The sequence below is a fragment of the Rhamphochromis longiceps genome, linkage group LG9 (assembly GCF_057381845.1).
Source record: "Rhamphochromis longiceps isolate RC_006_pf linkage group LG9, R_longiceps_female_GT1.1, whole genome shotgun sequence".
NCBI lineage: Eukaryota > Metazoa > Chordata > Actinopteri > Cichliformes > Cichlidae > Rhamphochromis > Rhamphochromis longiceps.
In genome coordinates, this window is record NC_140565.1 from 19,650,784 (window position 1) to 19,672,976 (window position 22,193).

Consider the following 22,193-nt stretch of genomic DNA (forward strand, 5'->3'; position numbering starts at 1 on the left):
GTAACCCTTCATTTCAAACCACCATGCCATGTAACTTGGCCACAACTATGTCCAATTGGACTTTTTGGTTGGTTTTTGCTCCCCTCCTCTCTCTTTATGCTTTTAAAAATAACAGGGATTTTGACATGACTGTATAAGCTCGGGAGATTTTCAACGTGACTGTAACAACTCAAGAAAAACAAACTGAAAGTACAATTTTATAACAAATGGAAAACATGGCTCATTCTGAATTGTACTGGAGTGTTTACAAGGCAAATTTGTTAGAGAGGATCAGAACTTGAACAGAATCCAACCCAGGCCGTCTTTTGGAAGCATTCAATGATTTAGCTGAGCCTTTAAAATTACAGGCGTCCCTCTGTAAACATATTTTTGGCTGCCACACGTCATCATCAGAAGCTTCTTGTTTTTATTATCTTTATCCACGTTCGCCACCTTCTCAGTCACACTTTGTCCTCTTCCCACATTGGGGTACAATATGGGATAGATGCTATATAACAAGAGAGGATGCTGAACATGTCGAATGGACCGAGCGAAAGAGTTTTGCAGTTCCCAGATTCCCGATAAAAGTGTCTGTGCCCACATATTTGATCTCATTTGAAGTAGAACTACAAAAAAAAAAAAAAAGTTCGTCCTTGTCAGGCATTCAAGTCTTTTATCTCATTAAAGCACACAAGTGCGCAGAAACCTACAACACTGACGTGAAACCAATTCGTCTGCATTTCACATTATGAAAGCAAAATACCCAAATGGTGGCATCAACTTCTGCTTACCTAAAATAACCCAAGGACGAGATTTTCAGCAAAGCTCCACTCACGGTAAATATTTTTCACCTGTCAGCGAGTGCAGGAGAGATAGTCATATTCAGACTCAAAAGTAAATATGGAAAGCGCGCCCAAATTAACTGTGAAAATTCAAGGACAACAATGAGCGTGACACACTCTGATGGTAACACACGCACACACAGACAGAGCTGCCCTCTGGCATAATGAACCTTCTACAACAATTACCTCATGGATTTCTCTGCAGACAGCTTACTATAATCTAACATGGGCGAGGGAGCAAAAGGGGCAGTCAGCTGAGCCGCGCAGGGATATCTAGCCTGTGATTTATGATTGGCATTCAGTGGCCGATCCATCCCCAGACACCACACCAATAATCCTTAAATAAGATTCATGGGCTAAATCTCGCTGGATTTCATTTTCCCGTGACTGAGATGGCGGCTCCACAACACAGAGTCTCTTGAGCAGAAAGTGCCATTGCTTTCTTCTTTCCAGCAGCTGTCTTTACAAATCCTGGCCAATTGATCTTTATTATTACGTTACATTACTAATACCACTTCTTTTAACATCAAGTACAAGGTCCTATAAATCTTTAGAGACACACAGAATACAGATTTAATCTTTGAAAGGCTCCTGGCACAGTCATGCAGTCTGACCTACTCACAGGTAAAATGCTTACATGACACAGAGAAAACCCATAGGGCTGAACACTCGATGGAATAAACATCAAGACCAGCAGAAGGATCCTTACCTTCCCAGGAAACACTTGGGGAAGGTGGTGAGCTTGCGTTTCCGGTCCTTTATGAGGTTACCCTTGGTCATGAGGTGATAGAGCTTCTCTCCCTTCTCTGACACCATCACCCACGTATCCTGCTCCATGCCGAGCCTCAGACCTACACAGGAGAGGGTGCAAAGAGCCCGTCAGTATCACCGCATTAATAATCTTTGCACCTAGCTCCGATACTAAAAGCATCAATCACTAGACGGAGAAGGTTAATGTCTCCTAATTTGACAAGATAATCAGCAGTTGCAATAGCCTTCATTATGTGATCTGCTTGAGGGAAATAACACAGCTACTCAAGAAACCCCCTTCAGTCCTAGATGCAGATCCCACATGCTGTTCGCAGCTGGGATCTATTTGCGTTTTTAATCATTCAAGTTATATTGCTTTGTATCGATTTTCCCAAAACGCAGCCTATATTTTCAGTTATTTAAATCAAGACAGATGCTAAGGAGAAAACATTGACCAGCTTTCCCTGAGTGTAATAAAAGCCCTGACACTGACAAACAGTTGCTTACTTTTCCTGCGTTCCCTCTCTTTCATGATGGCCTCCAGCCACTCCTGCTTCTCCTCCGGGGTCTTGGCCATGCAGACGAACCACTTGTTCTTGGCCGTGTTGTGGATCTTCCAGCCGTTGTTCACTATGTTCCCGCTGCTGTGGTAGTCAGCTGAGGAGGAGAAAACACAGGCAGAAACAATCTCAGCTCCTTCTAGTTAGCTCTTTGCAAGGGGAGGACTTATTTAATCCGAGAACTTTTTCATATTTGAAAGGGGAAGGCCATGAGTCTGTGGGTACACTGATCGTGACACTGTAAACAGAGTTATTGGGAAGTTGGGTTCACAGTAAATAAGGGTTACCGCATGAAACACAGCAATAACATGGGGCACAAAGTGAGTCGCTGCAGAGAAAAGCAAAGCCGAATGACATAGTGACATCAGCGCTACTATAAAGGAGTGAAGAAAAAAAACAATCTATAAATTAAAAAAAAAAAACATGCCTCTTGATGAGTTATTGCTTTCCTTTATAGCAGCGTGTGGTCTATTTTTAATAAAAAAATAAATAAAACAAAACAAAAAACAACATCCAGAGAATATCATACTCTGTCTTACTGCAAATGCTGGACTCGGACTCATTTTTCCCTGCTCTACTATCAGACTTTCTATCGAGTGGTTCATTGATTATCGCTCTTCTCCTTTAATGAGATAAACGAGAGGGAACAAATGCAGAAGGAGGACCATCAATCAGCATTATTTACTACTGAGTCCTCAGAATACTCCTTCAGAGCTGGTGCGTACTTGTGATTAACTATGCCTGTAGTATATACATGTTAAGAAGCCTCCAGATAAAGGAAGTGAACTCTTGACCCATCATCATTTTCATCTTTTAGGAACCCCTTCCAGTCTCTTCCCAACATTCCTTTGATTTTTCTTTCTAAGCTTATCACAAAAAGCGACCCATTACAATCATCAATTACAATCACGTCTAAAAACACAGACGGTGTGGTGGTGGTGTCCTTTATATGGAATGCCCCGAGGGCGTGTTTCAACCTCAGGCAGCAAGTGTGCGCCTGGGAAAAAGTCGTGGCACTTTGTTAACATAGGAATCCAAGCTAAAATAATCCAGTCACCCTGGCTTTAAGATTGAGATCTCCCGCCTGTGGTGAAGAACACCCACAAGTTACTGCTCTGCCGCCTGCCTCGCCTGTTTATCCAGACCCAAGCCCATCCATCCCTCACCAAAAACACCCAATATTACTGCCCATCTAGGACCGTTGGAAAGGAAATGATGGCTTCTACAAATATAAATGCTAATCAGTGGCTATGTGAGGCCAAAAGACACAAGCGCTCAAGTTCACCGAGGACCAGCAGCAGCACAGCCCCAAGGATATGTAACTATAGACGTCTAAAAAATGTTTATAGGTAAGTCTCATTTTTCCATTGGCGATCCAAGTGTAAAAATCACACAGTTGTGCACCAGCTCACGCCAAGGACTATGTTGTCTACTTCTCCGTGTGGCTTATTATGGCATGTATTTAAATTCCTGCTGCCAGAACTGCTGTAAGTGGTCCTGGCAAGTTAGCACAGGCAATGACAAAAAATAATAAACTCAAACAGCAGCTGTCCAAAATAACCAGGGTATCTTCTTTTAGAGCACTGCTCACCTGTGCCATCATCCACATTTTCCACCTCCATCACCTCAGTGCTGATTCTTCCCCTGAACAGGTAGCGAGGGCCCTCGGTGGACGCCTTACTGTTTTTTAAACGCCTTTGACGGAGAGAAACAAGATGATGATTAATCCTTAAACATTTAAATCATATTTAATAGACTGTCACACTTACCAGCCTATTTTGACATCAAAGGTAATCAGTAGCAAAATACTTTACATTTAATACTGTATACTCAGCTTCTTCATCCGGTTTCCTGCTGCCAAACACAGATTAATTAGACGAGTTTCACGATTCAGTTTTGCCTGATCGGAATAAATGTCGTATTATTTGCATCCGAAGATTATCTGAAAGATCAATCCAAAAGGAAAATACTACCCAAACGTGGTGGTTCATATCCCTACCTTGATTAATCACCCAAAATTTCGTCTAAATCCTTTTCTAATATGAGTCTTCCATCTCTGCCTCCTTAAACGTTTTTCCAACTCCCTCACAAAACAGAACCTAAAATACTTCCCATAGTAAGAGGAAAGGAACGGTGCAGTGAATTATTTATAAAGTCTGTACTTTAAATGTTCTGTAGGAGGACAGACACACAGGAATTAGCACAAATATAATATTTTCATTCTCTCTGGAGAAGAGTAATGAATAAAAAGTCACCTATTTTTCTTCTTGCAGTAGACCAGAAGCTTGTCGAACAAGAAAAAAATCCTCTCTTGTATGTTCCCAGCTGAAATCTTCAGCAGGACACCCTGCATTAGCATCTCCGTGCATGTGTCTGTGATATTTGAACCCTGGAAATGGACAATGGTGCAGGAAAACCCCCCCCCCAAAAAAAAACAGGTGAGTTGTCATTAACATGCATGAGAGACGTGGGAATTTGTGCACAAAGTTCAAGTTTTAATTTTAAACTATAGTAAAGTATATAAACTGTGGCATTTATCATTCACATATATTGTCTGAACAGGAGGAGGGACTACAGAGCCCAACTTTTTCCTCTTCCCACTCTCAGGGGTCTGTAAAAACACCCCCGCTTCCTCACAGCAGATTGCTGTGGGATTTTAAAAACGCGCGGCCGTTAATAGCCTCTACAGAACAACATCCCGTCCAGTCCAACCATGTGCTGCACTGTCACGTCTGGTCACCAGATTGGTTGGGGTTCCTGCTGCAAGTGATAAAGTGTGCTGTCTTTTCCCCTTACCTTGCCTGCTCTGGGAATTTATGTACCACATTTGATCAGCCCTCCAGAGCTAAAAATAACCCCCATGCGCACAGAGGCGGAAAATGTGCTCCCAACGGAGACACGGGCGGGCCAAAACCTATCCCACGTTTCCCCCCCCCCCTTCTTTTCCTCCCTTCCCTTCTGCTGATCATTTTTCACTTTTCTTCCCCTGCTCTGTTCTTCGCTATCTTTTATTCCTTCCTCCACACTTTTCTTTTTAACTCTCCCACTCTTTCAAGGGCCCATGACCAGATGTTAAACTAATTTGCAGCTTTTCAATGTGTGCGCACCAGACACAGAAAGAGGTCTCGGTCACTTGAAGGGGCCAATGGCAACATCACACCGGTCCAGATTGTAAAGCAGCATGTCCTTAATGGAAGAACTGACACTTCCTCTTTGTGTTAGACATGCTTTTAACAGAGCCTCCATCCTATTCACTTAAATTTGCACTTCTTTTGCAGCATTTTTCACTTGTTCTTTATATTAACCGTGCTCCATAGAAAAAGCTTCACACTTCAAACCCTCAATCATCCGTTTCATCCAGAATTCAAGCATCTACTTTCATAGTAAGACAATGACTCATAACAATTGCAAAGCAGGATATGCCATTAATTAAGAGGGAAAAAAAATAAAGCATTAAGTGGTATTTGCCAATTACCTCGAGAGATGAGAGAATTTTTTAAGCTAAGGAAGCCAAATCAAGCAAACTCTACAACTCAAGTACATTTTAAGCATGCTAATTAAACTAGAGAACAGAATGTGAAATGAAACTTGAAACTACAACCCTCTAGTCTAAAATTAACATATTTTTATAGTGCACAGTGACAAAACACAGACACATGCAACACTAACCAACTGGCAATCACTACCCTGACGAATGCTGGCAGCACACAATCATGGCGACCACTTTGGGCCACAGCCCTGCTTCTCACACAGGAGGTGAACCTGCCAGGATGCCCCGAGGGTAGCCAGCAGTGAAGCGGGTCAGCGCTAACAAGCAATCATCCCAGGAGGAGGAGCAGAAATGGAAAAAAAACAGCGGCTCTCACAATCACTCCTCATCCCACTGAAATACCTCAAAAACACCCACACAGAAAAACAAGATACAACCATCACTCAGTTCTTTCTCCCTCCACCTCTCTTCTCTCCCTCTTAGTTCCATCTCATTTAGAGCCGGAGAGCCTGGCATGCAGCAGTCGCAGGACCAGCTCCAGAATGAGCTAATGTTTACAATTAATAAAAAGTACTGAGGGGAAACTGCAAAGTAGCTACAGCCAGGATTATGTTGAACACAAGATGTCACCCCACCCAAAAACTAAGCCTGACTCTGATTACGCTATTCTTAGATTTGTGTGTGGTTGTGTGTCGCTAAAACCTGTATAATGGCCTTACATTGAGGTTTTGGGTTGGATTTAAACTGTATTAATGGATCCACTATTGAAGTTCCTGCCATATATTTTACTGTAAAGCAAAACACTCGCACTAAAAGGCATCCAATAATACAGCAACTCTTTAAAGTTGTGGGTGACCATAGAAAAAGTAGAACAAGTCAGTCAAATGCAAGAAACTCTAAACATTTTAGTCAAAAAGCCTGTTTTCTATTTAGAAACAAATATCTGTTGCTGCCTGAAAAGGCTCTATCAACACTGCAGCATGTCTGTGTGCATGTGTGCTGGAAGCCTTAAGGCCCTTTCACATGAAGCCAGGTCAATTACATAAGTATTCTGCCCTCTTTCTGTACAATTACCATCTCTTTTTACACTTTTTCCAACTGCTACGACCCCTTATTAAGCCTACCTACGGGGGGGAAAAATAACCCTACATACAAAGAAGTGCAATCTACCCGATGGTGATCTGACTGCTCACCCCAAAGCATGACGTCTTTAACTCAACCATGCAGAAGAAGTATGGCTATTGTGAATACAAGTCATTGTTCCCGGCGAGTATGCGAAAGCTTAAAAGGCTACACAAGTCAGGCCATGTGGAATTCTTGCTGGCACAGGGCTGAGTAACTTTAAATAAGTCATGACTTTCAGCTTAAGTAGTGAAAGCTCAGCTTAGGACAAAAACAAAACAAATCCCCAAAACTCTGAAATACAGCAAGACGTTAAGTTAAAGTTAATGAAATAAATCATTAAATATGCTTTACTGAGGCTCACCTCCCAGCCCTCGATATGCGACTGCCATTCCTCCAAAATCTCCAATTTTTCCATCTGTCTCTTGGCCTCATTGATGCTGGAGCACACCTCTTTCATCACCTGCAGAGACTCCTGTACCAGAGCGTAGTCGTTGTGCTTCTTCGGGGTCCTCTTAAGCAGCTCCTACGCATGTACAGATCACACAAAATGTCACATAATTTCACAGAAAAGTATAATTAAAGCGACGCAGTTGGAAGAATAGCTGGCAAATATTGCTCCATCATGAAAAGCACTTCACTTTTCACTCTCTCGTGGTTTTTGAGTTTAGTGGTTTAAACCCTTCTGCTGAAATGCCAATCTCATAATCTGTACTCTAAACACTGTGTTTTAGCATGTCAGCTACTATTAGTGCACAATTTACACTCTTCTGGATGTATTGGTGTTACTTTACGGCCCTGGCAGCTGAAAGACTTCAAAAACGCAACGCATCGGATTACCCCCTTATTATCATAACATCTCTGCGCATATGTTGGTGGCTGTTTAGAAAGCGCCTGGGAGAATTAATAGATCATAACAAGATAAATGAATAGGGACAGCTCAGATCACCAACTCAAACAAGCCTTTGAAAATGTATTTCATTTCACTCACGTTTCACATTCAAAAATGGAAACTTCAAAACTAACAACCTAGAGTGCCAGTGTGAATGAGCCCAGTCAAAGTGTCTGAAAGCGCAGCTGGGCCGCGGAGGTGATGATAGGCCTCGTGTTATTCCTGCAATGTGGCTGTGCCAGGGAACTAAAGCAGAGACGTGTCAGAATATGAGGCCAGTGTTTCATTAGCAAGGCAGAGGTTGATGTGAATAGGATGGGACAGCCCTAACTAATGACTAGGTGTGGTTGGACGAAAAAGAGGGGAAGAAGTTGCTCTACAGAGGTGGCGCATGGGTGTGGTATCTCTTTAACACATGGTTAGCGTGCACAAGACTATACTCACTCTGAGCAGCAACGGGTACTTGCAAATCCTCTGAATGGGAGCTACCAGATATCCCTCCAGTGGGACCTCTGTGTTTTTCCTGCCTCCCAGCAACATGTAGTTCTGGTGGGATTGAGAGGAGAGGATAACAGGAGAGTTAAATGAAATATGAAACATTGTCAGAGAATTCGTACTAATAATAAAAAAAAAAATAACATTACCGGTTACGAAGTGCTTTAAAGCTAGTAAAAGGTAAGTATGAATGTTCCAGCATACAGATTCATATATATAGTGTTACATTCATTGCAACATACAACAAATGCAACAAAGTATTTGAGAAAGATTATGAAGAAGCTAACCTATAAAATGAGTTTTCAGCAGTCTGTTCAAGCAGGCTGTTCCAAAGTCTGGACGCTACAACCTCAAAAGTCTCCAGTTTTAAAATAAGAGCGCCGAACAGTTAGCAGGTATCAAAATACATCGAATGCATACACAAAACTTTATGTGTTAGCATAAATTAGCAAAAAGCTGTGAAAATATTTTCATCTTCAATAAATTAACAAAATGATACAGAACTATTTAACAGCTGATTATTTCTTTTAAGTGATGTAACCGTTACAAATGTATTTGTGCCATTAGCTAACCATTTCGATGTTTAGCCATGATGTTATCTTGCTATTTCAACTGTTAACCCTCAGAGTTAGCTAACATTTAACTTACAGCTATACTTTTAGCAAAATTACTGACAACTTTTTTATTCCAAATTCAAGCTAGCTGGCTGTACTTCAGCTGTGTTTGTCTATGACTAGACTTTAGCTAAAACATTTCAACAGTTAGCCATGAATTTAGAAAGCTATTTGAAACACATAGCTAACTTTCCTACTCCAATTTGTTCAAGTCCTGTCAATTCTTTCATTTTAATAGGTGAAGTAATCTTTCAAACTACACTTTAGTAAGAAGTATTTTCTGGGTTATTTGTAGCCATGTTTTGGAATCACGACACTACCAACACTATCCACAAACTATAAGTTTTACTTTTCTCCCTCAGCATGACAATTCATGTGGTAGATTGCAAATTATGAGGAAATATTCAATCACACCTTTCTCTCACCTGAAATTTAGAAGCGGTACTGCTGAATATAAACACTAAACCAGATTTTATTGCTGTCAGCAGGCCAAAGGTTATAGTGGAGGTTATATGGAGTGGATATCCCCATCTTGGTCACTGTAGGGTCTGGGAGATGACCTGAAGTATATAAGCTCATGGCGGACTGGAGCTTGGAGGGTAACACGAGACCCAAACGGCCCTGATGGCAGGCTAGGTTACCAAAGGGTCAAGGCTATAAAGACCACAGCAGATCAGTGTCGGTTAATATCTTTGGCTAAACTGCCTCCTTAGATTAAAGACACCAGTTTTCCATATAGTTGTATATAGTACATGCATGTGCACATTTGTCTCTCACCCTATCAATTACACTTTGAGAAAAGGTCATACACTTCCCCACAGACGTCTCCAATCAATACAAGCAGACCTGCCGTCATACTCTAGGTTTTCTAAGTGTTTAACTCTTTACTGGAAGAAGGCGTCGTCTTTTCATCGTCTCCAAACACAGGGTGTGATGAGATGCTTATAACTGTCACACACAAAAAAAGGAGCCAAAATTATTAACAGAGGATAAAACTATGATTGGGGACCTGTGCATAAACAGAGAAGAAAAATGTGCACATTTTTTGACCTCCCTAAACACAATCCAGCAGTGGGAACGTAGTCAACTTTGTTCTCGCAACACGATGCTCCCCTGTGGAAGTGAAAGTTTCTAAGAACGTCGGAACAGGAAGTGGGAGTCAGCCCACACACAGGGGCAGAGCCACATCAGCTGTCAAACAAACTGGGACACAGAGTAGAGGGTTTTACACTGTCCAGCTGCTATGTGTGGGTGACTGCGTGTTTGTATGCCTAGGAGAGTGTGTAGTGGCCCTTAGAAATCACCTCAGACGCTGTAATTGTTCCAGAAATCATGTTTCTGTTTTACCAAGAACTGAAACAGATTTGTCAGATTTAGGCTTGAACTTACAATTTAATTGTTACTGAACCTAAACACATACATTTTTAAGACTGCTTACAGTTTCTTCAAATGCACAAAGGTTCGGAGTCTCTTCTCACCAGTAAACATGTCCTGACATTTCTGATCTTATTGAGCTCCAGCAGCAGCCTCTGGGCCTTCTCGTGGTTCCCGCAGTATTCGTCATAAATCTGAAAACGGCTCCTCTGCAAGAGCCAGAAAAAGTCAAGGTGAGAAAAAAAAAAAAAAAGGGGGGGGGGGGGGGGACATGTAAGGAGCAGAAATTATGGTCAGAAAGCAACAGAAAGAGGGCAACAAAGTCAAACAGAAAAATGGGAAAGGAGAGGAGGGCATCAGAAAACAAATGAACCCAGACAGGGCAGTAAAGAAGACAGGAAATCTGACTGCAAAATAAAGAAAGATGAGAGAGAGAAAGAGGCAAACTGACTGGAGAGCACATATATATAATTGAGAAGATATAAATTATTCGTCCCACTCATCACCAAATACATAATAGTGATCATATCCTGCCATCTGCCTTGCAGCCATGACCGACAACCTTCCACCAAAGCCATTCATATGACATCCATACTCATTGTCTTTCGCAGCGGGCCCAGACCACACAGCCTCTAAATCACTCACTACAAAGCAGCAAAAATAGTACGCAGTCTTCAGCCGTGCTGCTGTGCCGCAGAAGACGAAGCGGGTGATCTGAAGAGACATAACTGTCAAAACAAGCGGGAGCGCGTACAAAAACAGAACTTTATGATTAACTTTACAGATCGCCCGACTCGAATCGTGTTTTCGAGGAAGACTATTTACGAACACCCAAATTGTTTATGTTCTGGCCTTGCGATGGATTGACTGATTCCAATGCATTCCCAAAAGGAAAGTTTTCAGCCAGCATGAACTAATGTTCAGGCCTGAGTCACAGAGGGAGTTGCACTGCCCAGCTGGCTGGCTTTTTTGTATTTCTGGAGTAGATTGTAGTGATTTGTTGGTGCTATAAAAGTTTCATGAAAGAATTACACAGAGTAGGAAACTCTGAAAAACGCTGCATAATACGTTAGGCGTGTCTAATTTGTTTCATCTCTATGGACACACATGACTGCTCATGACTGAATTATGGTCATAAGTTTTTTCAGTATATCCCATCTTGCTAATGAGGTCATCATGTCATAAACCTAAATGTACCACTTATACTGCCAGGTCATCTCTCTTGCACCTGTATGAGCAGCAGCTAGATGCGACTGACAAACTCGCCTTATCCCCAACAGAAGGACGCTCAGATTTATTAGACTTTGAAGACCGTTATACACCAGCGTGCCTCAAGGCTTCGCATCAAAGAACTGCGATATACAGCGGGAAAGAGCAGTATATCAGAGCTCTATCAGGCATATCGCACATGTGGGCACTCTCACCGCGAGTAATCCAAGGGAGTTAAATTGACAACACGTGGAGCACGTCGGCATAACCGTGCACCGAAGCCCCGACAGAGCGTTTTTTCCCCCCCCTTTTTCAGATCACACGCTCCAGTGAACTGAGGAATATTACGAAGGGAGGTAGCATCAGTGCCACGGAGCTTTAGGAGCTCGGACAAAACATCGTAATTAAAATGCGTTGAGTTGACATTCAATTTGCAGAAGCACGAGTTGCACGAGTTACGTACAAAGTGCAAGAAGCAGCGACCGATTTCATGGTGAGCGTGAGGGTCGGGCTGCAGGAGGTCCTCCACCATGGACAGGAAGTCTTTGTGAACAGCCAGAATCTCCTCAATGTTAGAGAATAAGACCTAAAAGAGAGAGAGAGGGAGGGAGAAAGAGAGGCAGAGAGAGAATCAATACTTTGGCATATGCTTCCTCTTGTGGTCGGTGGTGCTTTGATGGCCACGGAATAAAAAAAACGAGGTTTCTTTGTAATGAGTATCTTAGCTTAAGATCTCTTTGATATTTGAATTTCAAACATAATTAGAGATATTTTAAAAGAAAGAAAAAAAAAGGAACACAATGTTAAGATTTGTTGTGTGGAAACTTAGCCTTCATGTGGTGTTGACTTCTGCCCTTATTTATGTCATTTTTGTGGCGATATTAAAGAAAAAAAACTGTGCTGGATAAGTGAAGCGAGTGAAATGAAACCAAAGCATGAAAACCAGAAGTCTTTCATGGGCGTTCTAAGGCCAGAATAAACTTAGTAGCTAGTGATACCAAGGAAAAACGGAAAAACATCTGGGCAAATCCGATCGTTGCGTTTTCATTTTGGAGCACTCTCAGCCGCTCGGTGGCATTGCAGCTGTCGGCCTTTGCAGCGATGACCCTTTTCGTTATCTAAAAACCCCGTCAGCGTGTTCCCAAACAAATCAGAACATGAGGGGACACGTTCCAAAACACGGGACTTCCAGTAAATATCCAGTGAATGCATGTTTACCTTCAAAAGTAAGCAAACTCAGAGAAGAAACGCTCCCACTGTGAGAGAGCATCCTTTATTATCCTCCAGCTGGGATAATTTAAAAATAGAATATATTTACAGCTGCTTCCTGGATCGCCCACTGCTTCTTCTACAGTCCAGAACTTGATGCAAGTTCAGGTTGAAAGAACCCCCACCCCCCTCCCAAAAAAGCTTAATTGTAAAATGAAACTTCCCAACTGTTCACGGGTAATGCCCCTGAGTGCAGTGTCAGAGCGAAAGACTGCTTCTCACCTTCACCGTTTCGTCTGTGACATTCTTTTCGATTTTGGTGGCTGCGTACTGATTGAGACGATGCAGGAACACCTGAAGCAGAGCAGAAAAGGAAAACAACAGTTAACACTGTGGAAACGGTCCCATAGTAAATTGCTTTTTGGCATTTGATCTCTTGAACCTTAAACGGGCTGAATAGAAGACAATATTTGAGGCTTTCTGTGTGCAGCTGCAACTCTTCACAGCCACAGTAAATTGGTAACCTTCACAATGGACACCTGATATTGGCGAAATACAATCTTTACACTAAATGGGGGGGAGGGAAAAAAAATTGCAGCTCGTGGTATTTCAAAGGCAGCGTTAAGTGGCTTTGGATGTGAATTGTAAAGGCCAACAGTGTGTGAACTGAGATGGATGGAAAGTGCTCTTAACTTTCTTCAGTCTCCGAGGACACTGGTTCCCAGGCTGCTTTGCTGCATAAGCGCCCGACAACCCATTTAATGCTTCAGGGAACTTTCTGAGAATGGCAAATTAAGAAGGTGTGCTTCAAAGGTAGTGCTAAAATGGGACTAAGGAGAAATTAGTCATTTTCTGAACTCTGCCTAAGGGAGAGCTTTTAAAGACGAAGACATCCATCAGTGGGTACCAGGTGAGAATCTTTACGTTTACTGCATGTGTGCAGTGCTTGGGATAGGGTTTGGCAGAAAGCGATCCACCTTCAATTTGCTGCATCGTTTTCATTTTGATGGATGCTCGTATACGACTTACGGGAAGCTGTGATGAAATCAGAAGCAAGGCTGAAAAATCGAAACTTTTATAAAATATTAAGAAGATGTGAAATTACTGTCAATAGTGCAATTTTTTTCCCCCAAAACAAAACTTTTTCTTGCTGAAAACTTTAAGAGTTAATTAAGCAGCACTCAAGAAATGTCATTGTTACAAAAATCATGAAACTGTATTCAAGAGTCAAAGAGTTTATTGTCATGTGTGCAAAGGAAAAAAGCATTTCTCTGCTGTCCACACAGATGCCGGTTAATATGTACAAACAGATAAAATACAAATAGCGTGAATAAATAAATGGAAGCAAAAATAAAACTGAAGTATTAAATAGATTTATGTGCAAAAGAGCTGAGCTTAATATGCTGGTTTGATATGTGAGATGACCTGATGTGCTAAAATTATTATTACTGTTAAAATAGGTCAGCTGTTCAAGACTCTGATAGCACTTGTTAGGCGGATTTGTAAAACACTACAAAGGGAAAAAAGGATCTATGTCACTATCAGTATTAAAATCCTATATCAGTCAGGCTCTACTATTACGCCGATTAAACTGTGGTAAGATTCATGAACATGAAGGCAAATTTACAAAGATGAAAGAAAGCTGACGCAAAAACTATTTTTTGAACTAGATCTATTCAAACCACATCCACCGTGACAATATGATGAATTATAACTCAATCAATGGCCTGTCACACCAGTCCGAGCCAATGCGACATGGCAGACAAGAGAGACTGAAGTACAATACAACAGACTGACGCTGACATTTCAGCAGCCCATTCATTGGACAGAAAGCAGCAACAGCAGTTCTGTAAACATCAACGTGATCAAACTCCACACTGATGCGCAGTCACCTCAAGCAACAAAAACCTACATCTGTCTTTGCAGTTAACCCTAACCATGGGCATCCGCTTACTGCCCCACCGAGGGCCATAATGCCATCTGTCGCCCACTGCAGCCACACAGCAGGCAGCCTGACCTGAGCAAGCTAACATAATACAACCACAAAGCATGTTAACAGGTTACTTTAATGAGCACACAAGCCAAGAGTTATTCCTTGCCACTGAGATCTAAGTGAGCGCCTGTGACTATAGTAAGCTTATTGAACAGTTTCACTTGATTAATTGTGAACAGATGGAAAGCGGGTGGCGCTAGATTGGTGGTAAAATCTACATTTCAAGCTAATTACAAAGCCAATGTTCTGTTAACCGTTGTAAGAAAACAAGCCAACGTGAAAAAATTACTGAAATCTTTTTAATCACACAGTACTGACGTCAAGCAGCACTTCAAAAGGAAATGCACAAGCAAATGTACGAATCTAGATTTGTGGTTGGAACGGGGGGGAAAAAGAAAACGAGTGGGGCCTAAATAATCAGCCTTTTTGTTGTAGGCCAACTTCATGCTGATTACCATTCTGTAGCTGCCTTGCCTCGCAACTCTGCCACTCACTAGCATTAGCATCTGATTAGCAATTCTAATATGTACAAACACTAAGCAGAATCCGTCAGGCATTCGCAAAGGCCTGCCGGGGCTTATAGTGTATGACCTCAGCTGAGCAATTTTCATCAAAACAGTGCTTCCTATCACCAAAGACAGCCTTTATGGAGTATCACTTCTAATAATGAAAGGTCTACTCGACAAGAAATAATCTCTATATCTGCAACTCGCTAATTATCCTGCATATCTGCAGTTAAGAAGAGCTCTGCTGCAGAATGTCAGGAGACACCTCGAGATGCTTATCAGATTAAAAAAAGCATGAGACAAAATCGGATTGGACGGAGATAATAAACTGCATGACTTGTCAAATGAAGAAATGTTTTGTTACCATGAAAGGCTTGTGCTAAAAAAAAAAAGAAAGAAAAGAAAAAAAACCATCAGTCTGGACGTTATTCCTAGAATTGCGGATGGCTCGGGCTTGATTTGTGGAAACGAACATATCTCTTCCGAACCGACTGCCAAAAGTGCCTTGTTGATGTTGTTAAAGAGACTAGCTCTGGAACAGCTCCACGGACAGTGAATGGGAATTCGACTGGCTGAATATATGGACACAGTAACAGTACCCAGGGTGACCATTGCAACACCTAACAGCATGTATCTAAATCGAGCACTTATGTCATTCAAATCCAGTCTCATTTGGTTAGTGGAGTGTCTCTTCACTGCATCTGTTTTGTGGCTTAAAGCTTTGGTTGTAATATTATTAACAGTTCTTGCCAATATGATAATAATTAGTAGCTTGAAACAAACTGCATTGAAAATTGATTTTATAATAATTTTTTGAAGGTCATTTTCTTTAAACCTCAGGTATAATTTAATGCGAGTTCATTAAAACAAAAACAACAACAAAAAAACACCTTCTCACTAATCTCCTTATTTGCTATTCTTTCCTTGTGACAAGTGAAATGAATTTTTTTGTAGGATGTGTTTTCTTGCAGCAGTCCACTGTGTCTGGGCGCTGACCACTGTTGAATCGCAAACAGACTTCAATGGCTGCAGAGCTCAATGGGAGCCGTTCATGGTCAATGTCATGGCTTCTAAGACCAGATTTAAAGAAACAAGCATAAAAATACTGAACAACAAGTTGTGTTTCTTTTATGGAAGGTCTTTGTGGTTTAAATACTCTTTTCAATCACTACCAGATTTCTAAAAGATACTTTCTCAGAATTTTAGTGAGTAATTTCAATTTTTAATCATTTACCAACTTTTTTTTCTTCTTTCATGAAAATGAAGGAAAAGAGTGGCCTTCAATACTCTCAAGTATGTTAGAGTATTTACTACTGCTGTCAATGTAAGTATGAAATAATGTCAGATTTCAAAACCACAAAATGTCATCAATTAAAAAAGAAAAAAAAATCAGTCTGCTCTTTTAGCCATATGTGCAAATCTCCATATAGGGAAAAAAAACAAGTCTGTTACATTTGCTGAGATCAGCAGGAGACTTTCAGAGTTTGAGAATTAATATGTGAACATGATTTGGTTTTATAATGTGCTTTATGCCATCATGCATCACAGGTTCTAACTGTGAATGACGTAGTGAATGATGGTCAGGTTAGTGTTGCTTTTTTCAGGAGTGGGACTGTTCCTCCCTATCAGCACATTAAAGCCGCTGCAACATCAGTTGCAAAACCATCAAACTGTGGGAGAGAAATATCTTCAGAGGTGCCCTTCATAGCAAGACTTTCTAAATACTGTAGCTACTGTGGCAGATAGAACCTGCACAAGTTTACCTTTGCAGGGAGTTCTGATGTCAACAATCAGGCAAGTGAATGACAAAAAGTATTTCTAGGATTTATCTGAATCTCCTGATGCTTTGAATCCAGTTAAATTCTGCTATATTTAAAAAAAGTGGTGCTTGGTGGCTTAATGACAACTTAAAAAGGAATAGATCCATCACCCCCCTTCCTACTCATTTTCACCTCTAGCGTTACAGAATCCCGAGGGCTGAGAGTGAAACTCTGTTTCTGACATGATTGTTGATGCAGTGCCAAATCAGAGGAGGTTAAAAAAATAAATAACATGTTAGCATGTACTTTTACTTGTGCAACAGTGTGTTCAAATCGAATACATGCAATGCACTACAGAGTACATGGATGGTATACTATGTATACTTAGCAAAGGGTAGGTTGGTTATTGTTCTGGAGGGCTGTGAGACTGAGGTTTTAGCAATCAGTTTTCCCCAGCGATTGCCATCAACCCCCTGCAACCATTCCCAACTGGATGTGGAAAACTTATTTTTCCTTCATACCTGATGGTTGCAAGATGGCCATGAACTGGTCTCTAAGCCAATGTGACTGGGGCCTTATTCACATGATCCTAGATAATCACCATGATTGGCAAACGCCCCAAAATAGCTGAGAAGTTAATGTCGCATGGTTAGTGGTCACATGTCTGTAAAACTTCAATAGAAGTCTAAGGGAAAACCACTTTTTGTCTTGACCACTGATAAACACTTTCTTGCTTAGTTTATGGGCTCAGTCACTCGTTTTGGGTGATACTGGAAAAAATATTAAGTCTACTGTGTTAATCTTGGTCCTATGTTTTAAAATCAAGACAGAGTTTTGCAGCCAATGATGACAATGACAATACTCATATTGAGACTTTAAACAGGACTCGAGAAACCAACGGGTGATGCCATGGCAGCTAGGTCCATCTTTTATACCATCGCTAATACTGGCACAGTTTTTTTCTACTTGTTGATGTAACAGATGTAGCATTGTTTGGTATTTATTTGTGTTAAGCTGTCATCTCATGTGTATAATTATTCAGCATTAAATGTGTGGTTGGAAGCACTACGCAGTTTAAGAGTAGTGTACTACATGGAAATGTACATACAGTACAATCTTTACGATCCATGAATTTCCATCAGCAGCATCCAACAAGAAAACTCTTAGAAATTGTGTTCCCTCGGGCCCAGGTATAATCACCTGGATTGTCACTTTGATGGCTGAGGGTGGGGACAGCACATTAAAACCCCATTAAAGTTTTCATTATTCTGCAGAGCAGATGGGTGTGATGAATAGTTCGGTGCAATCGCTGCATGTGGCCCTACATGCTATTAATCAGCAAAGGCCTACATGCTGTGGGCCGCAAAGGCACGGTAATGTAAATCGTTGCTTTGCTCTTGCATACAGTGTTGCTCTTATTTGAGAAGTTAAATAATCTGACACTAGGATTAGGAATAAGAAGCTGAAATCAGGTTAAGCAAATAAAAGAACTACCGACTAGACACTTAGACATGAGTGACAGCTCGCTCAATATCTGCAGGAGTCATGCAGCTCAGATTACACCCTGCGTCCTCTGGACTTCAGTGTCATATACAAAAGTAGAACAACAGACAGGCTAGCCAGAGGACTAAAGTAGTTCAGGACATTTTGTGAATGGATATTATGCAATGCTGTCCCCACGGCACCTCTCCACCAGACTGGAAAGATACAATCGGCGGAACTAGCCCCTCCCCTTGTTTATGTTTATCTCTTTGTCAAAGAAACACATGTATCAAGAAAAGGAGTTTGTCAAAAAACGGAGGTCACTTGCTTCCTCAAATAAGTAAGCTAGCAATGACATGACAGGAGGACAATGACAGACATTCTTGCGCTCCAAAATAAAGGATGTGCACATGAACGCTGTATGTGCCGAGCCAGAGCACATGCTCGTGTCAGAGGCTGCGAAGAATGTGAAGTGCATGGTTGTTCGGCATGCCCAGCAGAATGCGGTGGCAGGGTAGGAACCACAGAGAGAGGGGGAGAAAGAAAAAAAAAAAAGAGTGCTTAAAAATAACCAAAAAAAGAGCGAGACAATGCAAACAAGCTGCTCTGATTAGAAAAGCTGAAAAAGCTATGTAGCTGCTTCGATGGTGCAAAAATGACTTTGAATTGAGTACAAAGCTAGCCTCAAACATCTGTTAATCCATTCAAGTTTGAGCCATTTAAAGAGTGGGCAGGAACATAGGGTGTGTTTGATGTATCAAATGGAAAACAACCATTTTAAGTCCTTGAGGATCAATTGGTGCAACTGTAGAACACAAAGCTCTTCCTAAAATTAAAGTGGTGACGCAGCTTTAATAAACAGAGTAAAAATATTATGTGAAGTAACACATCTGTCAGCACAACTTGTGCTCTTAACAGCATTACGCTGCTTTTGCTGTAATGTGGGATCTGTTGCTCACTACTGAAAAAGGTCCAATGGAAGTTCATTGGCAGTGTTTCTTCTGCAGCGCTCCAGAAGAACAAATAGGCCTTTCTATGAGCCTATTAGAGAAACTGGCCCTTTGTCCATGGACAATTGGCTGATCTGCTTTGTTGTGGTGACTGATAAACAAACGTACACATAAACATCCTGTGTGCACCCCCCCCCCCCCCCAAAAAAAAATAAATAAATTATAGGCACATCTCTATGCACTTGTTATCATTCCATCACAATCTGTGATCTAGGGTGTCTCATCAGCAAATAACAAAGATGAGACAAAAGCCATTCAAAGCTGGAGACAGACACATAAGCATGAAAAAGTCCACTGGAGTGAATCACTAGACTGTGACGCTTTGCTCATTAACATAACTGTGTTTTAGAATACAGTGTGTGTGCTTGTGTATATATATTGGATATATATTTCTGTCTACCACCACAGTAGTCTAAAAAGTAAAGCAGAGTAATAAAGGACAGCCGGTAACAATGGTGTGAGCTGTTCAGCACCCCTAGGTAAGCTTTGAAAGCACCTGAGTGTGTGAAGGTGCTGCAGTGGTGAGAAGTGAAGGGCAAAGATGGAAGGAAAGGCAGGAAGAGGCATTGAAAAAAAGAAGGAGAGAGCCTCTTTGACCTTTTTAACATATCTCTGTAGGGAGGATATGAGTATATGTTGCCTTTGCCATTTTTCCCGTGCAGAAGACCTGCTTTTGAATTAAAACAGTATTAAGGGCTAAATTCAGAGTAAATCACCTACACACATGTCTATGACGCACACAAACACACGTATCCACACACCCCAAATTCCTGGCAAGCAAAAACTGAATTTCCTTCAAATACTGACTAGAGACAAACAGTCTCTGGTGCAGAGATCACACTGGGAGACATCCGAAAAGAGAGAAAAGGCTCTTTGTAGCAATTCCCGCAATAAGCCAGGTCCCTTCCTGGCTTCAACAGGTTCTGATGACACCTCCTAGAGGCATCCTGTGCTTCCCATCTCATTAGTCCTCTTTCCCAAGCTGACTTTTTCTCCTCCACTGGGAATGTATACAGGAAACACACGCTATAAATACAACAGGGAATGTTAATAATTCCAACTTGGAAGCAGCTATTAAAGCTCATCTTTACAACTCAATAAAAGCCTCTGGTTTTAATTTACGGCGGAGTACACAGTGAGAATTCATTTTACATGATCTTCTGGTAAACAAAAGTCCTTTTATCTGTATAATATGTGTTATTTTGGGAAGCTGTGTGTATAAGAACTGAGAAACAATTAAAATACTGTAAAATTTGACATTCTCACAACAGCATATAAAATACAGTGGTGTGAAATATTTGCTCCCTTTCTGATTTCTTTTTTTTTTTGCATTATTGTCACATATAAATGTTTCACATCAAGCAAGTTTTAATATGAGCCAAAGACAGACCGAATAAATACAAAAATGCAGTTTTTAAATGATTATTTCAGTTTTTATGGGCAAAAAAAGTTGTCTAAACCCACCTGGCCCTATAGGAAAAAGTAATTAGCCTCATAGAAAAGTAAAAAAACACCACAATCTAACACAAAGAAATACCTGAGAAACAACATTGTTGACCTCTATCAGTCTGGTAAGGGTTACGATGCAATTTCTAAGGCGTTGGCACTCCAGTGGACCAAGGTGAGAGGCATTATCCACAAATGCAGAAGACTTTGAACAGTGGCCAGCCTACCAAAATGACTCCAAAAGTACAGTTGGTGATCTTTAATGGCCTCCTCATTCAGGAAGCCATAAAAGAACCCAGAACATGATCTGAAGAAATGCCGGCCTCACTTGTCTCAGATAAGGTCAGAGTTCATGATTCAACAATAAGAAAGAGACTGGGCAAAAATTGCGTCCATGGGAGAGGCCCTAGAAGAAAAAGAACTCAAAGGCTCATCTCACTTTTGCCAAAAAAGACATCTTGATGATTCCCAAGAACTTTTGAAGAGTTTTCTGTAGAGTAACGAGACAAGAGTTGAACTTTTTGGAACATTGGTTTTCTGATAATTTGGCATAAAACACAGCTTCACATAAAAAGAACATCATATCATCAGTCCAACATGGTGGAGGTAGTGTGATGGTCAGGGGCGGCTTTGCTGTGTTAGAACCTGAATAACTCGCCATAACTGAAACGGAATCATGAAGTCTGCGCTCTATCAAAAAAATCCTGAAGGAGAATGTATGGCCATCAATTCATGCCCTGAAGCTCAAGCACAGTTTGGTTATGCAGCAGGACAGTGATACAAAACACACCAAAAAGTCCTCCTTTGCATGGCTCAAACAAGTAAAACGAAGGTTTTGGAGAGTCTTACTCGAAGTTCGGACTTAAATCTGATTGAGCTGGCATGACCTTAAAATAGGACATTCATGCTCAAAAACATCCAATGTAGCTGAATTATAACAATCATGCAAAAAAAGAGTGGGGCAAAATTTCGAAAAAGAAATGTGAAAGACTCTTCACCAATTATTGCAAATGCCTGACTGCCAAGGGTGGCATAACCAGTTATTAGGGTTAGGGAGCTTTCCTGAAAAAGCCCGGAACAAAGTTCTGGCTTGTGAAAGAAATATTAGACCAATAAGCAATGTGCTTTGAGGCATCTCTAAGAACTCCCAATTGTCTGTAAAAGTTAGAAAAATTCTCCACTTTGATGTTATTGCTGTCCTTTCACTGACCCTGGCACCAAGTACATTCATAAACAGCTGGAATGAAGCAATTTATCTAATGAATATGTCTGTGTCCAATGTCTCTGCCTGACTCGGCGAGCTGCTTTCACAATCGACACTGAAGCGAAATGAGCACATGAGCATAAAATGATCCTTGCGGTCATGTCCGCAGAGCTTAATACCTGACAAGTTGTGGGTCTGTTTAATTTCACCCATCGTTGTACTCCAAGTGGTTAGCAAGTTTAACATGTTAGGAAGA

At 41.2% G+C, this 22,193-nt stretch overlaps 1 protein-coding gene across 2 annotated transcripts in view; it reads right to left on the reverse strand.

The window, feature by feature from the left end:
• Window positions 1-22,193, reverse strand: part of prex2 (phosphatidylinositol-3,4,5-trisphosphate-dependent Rac exchange factor 2) — a 93,612-nt gene that overhangs the window by 63,787 nt on the left and 7,632 nt on the right. For both annotated transcript variants that reach the window (XM_085418653.1, XM_085418654.1), the window contains exons 2-10: window positions 12,819-12,890; window positions 11,791-11,913; window positions 10,223-10,327; window positions 8,080-8,181; window positions 7,108-7,269; window positions 4,387-4,520; window positions 3,723-3,826; window positions 2,079-2,228; window positions 1,531-1,672 (exon numbers count right to left, since the gene is read on the reverse strand). In XM_085418653.1, the coding sequence (XP_085274779.1) occupies window positions 1,531-1,672; window positions 2,079-2,228; window positions 3,723-3,826; window positions 4,387-4,520; window positions 7,108-7,269; window positions 8,080-8,181; window positions 10,223-10,327; window positions 11,791-11,913; window positions 12,819-12,890 (1,094 nt within the window). The remainder of the gene's footprint in view (window positions 1-1,530; window positions 1,673-2,078; window positions 2,229-3,722; window positions 3,827-4,386; window positions 4,521-7,107; window positions 7,270-8,079; window positions 8,182-10,222; window positions 10,328-11,790; window positions 11,914-12,818; window positions 12,891-22,193) is intronic.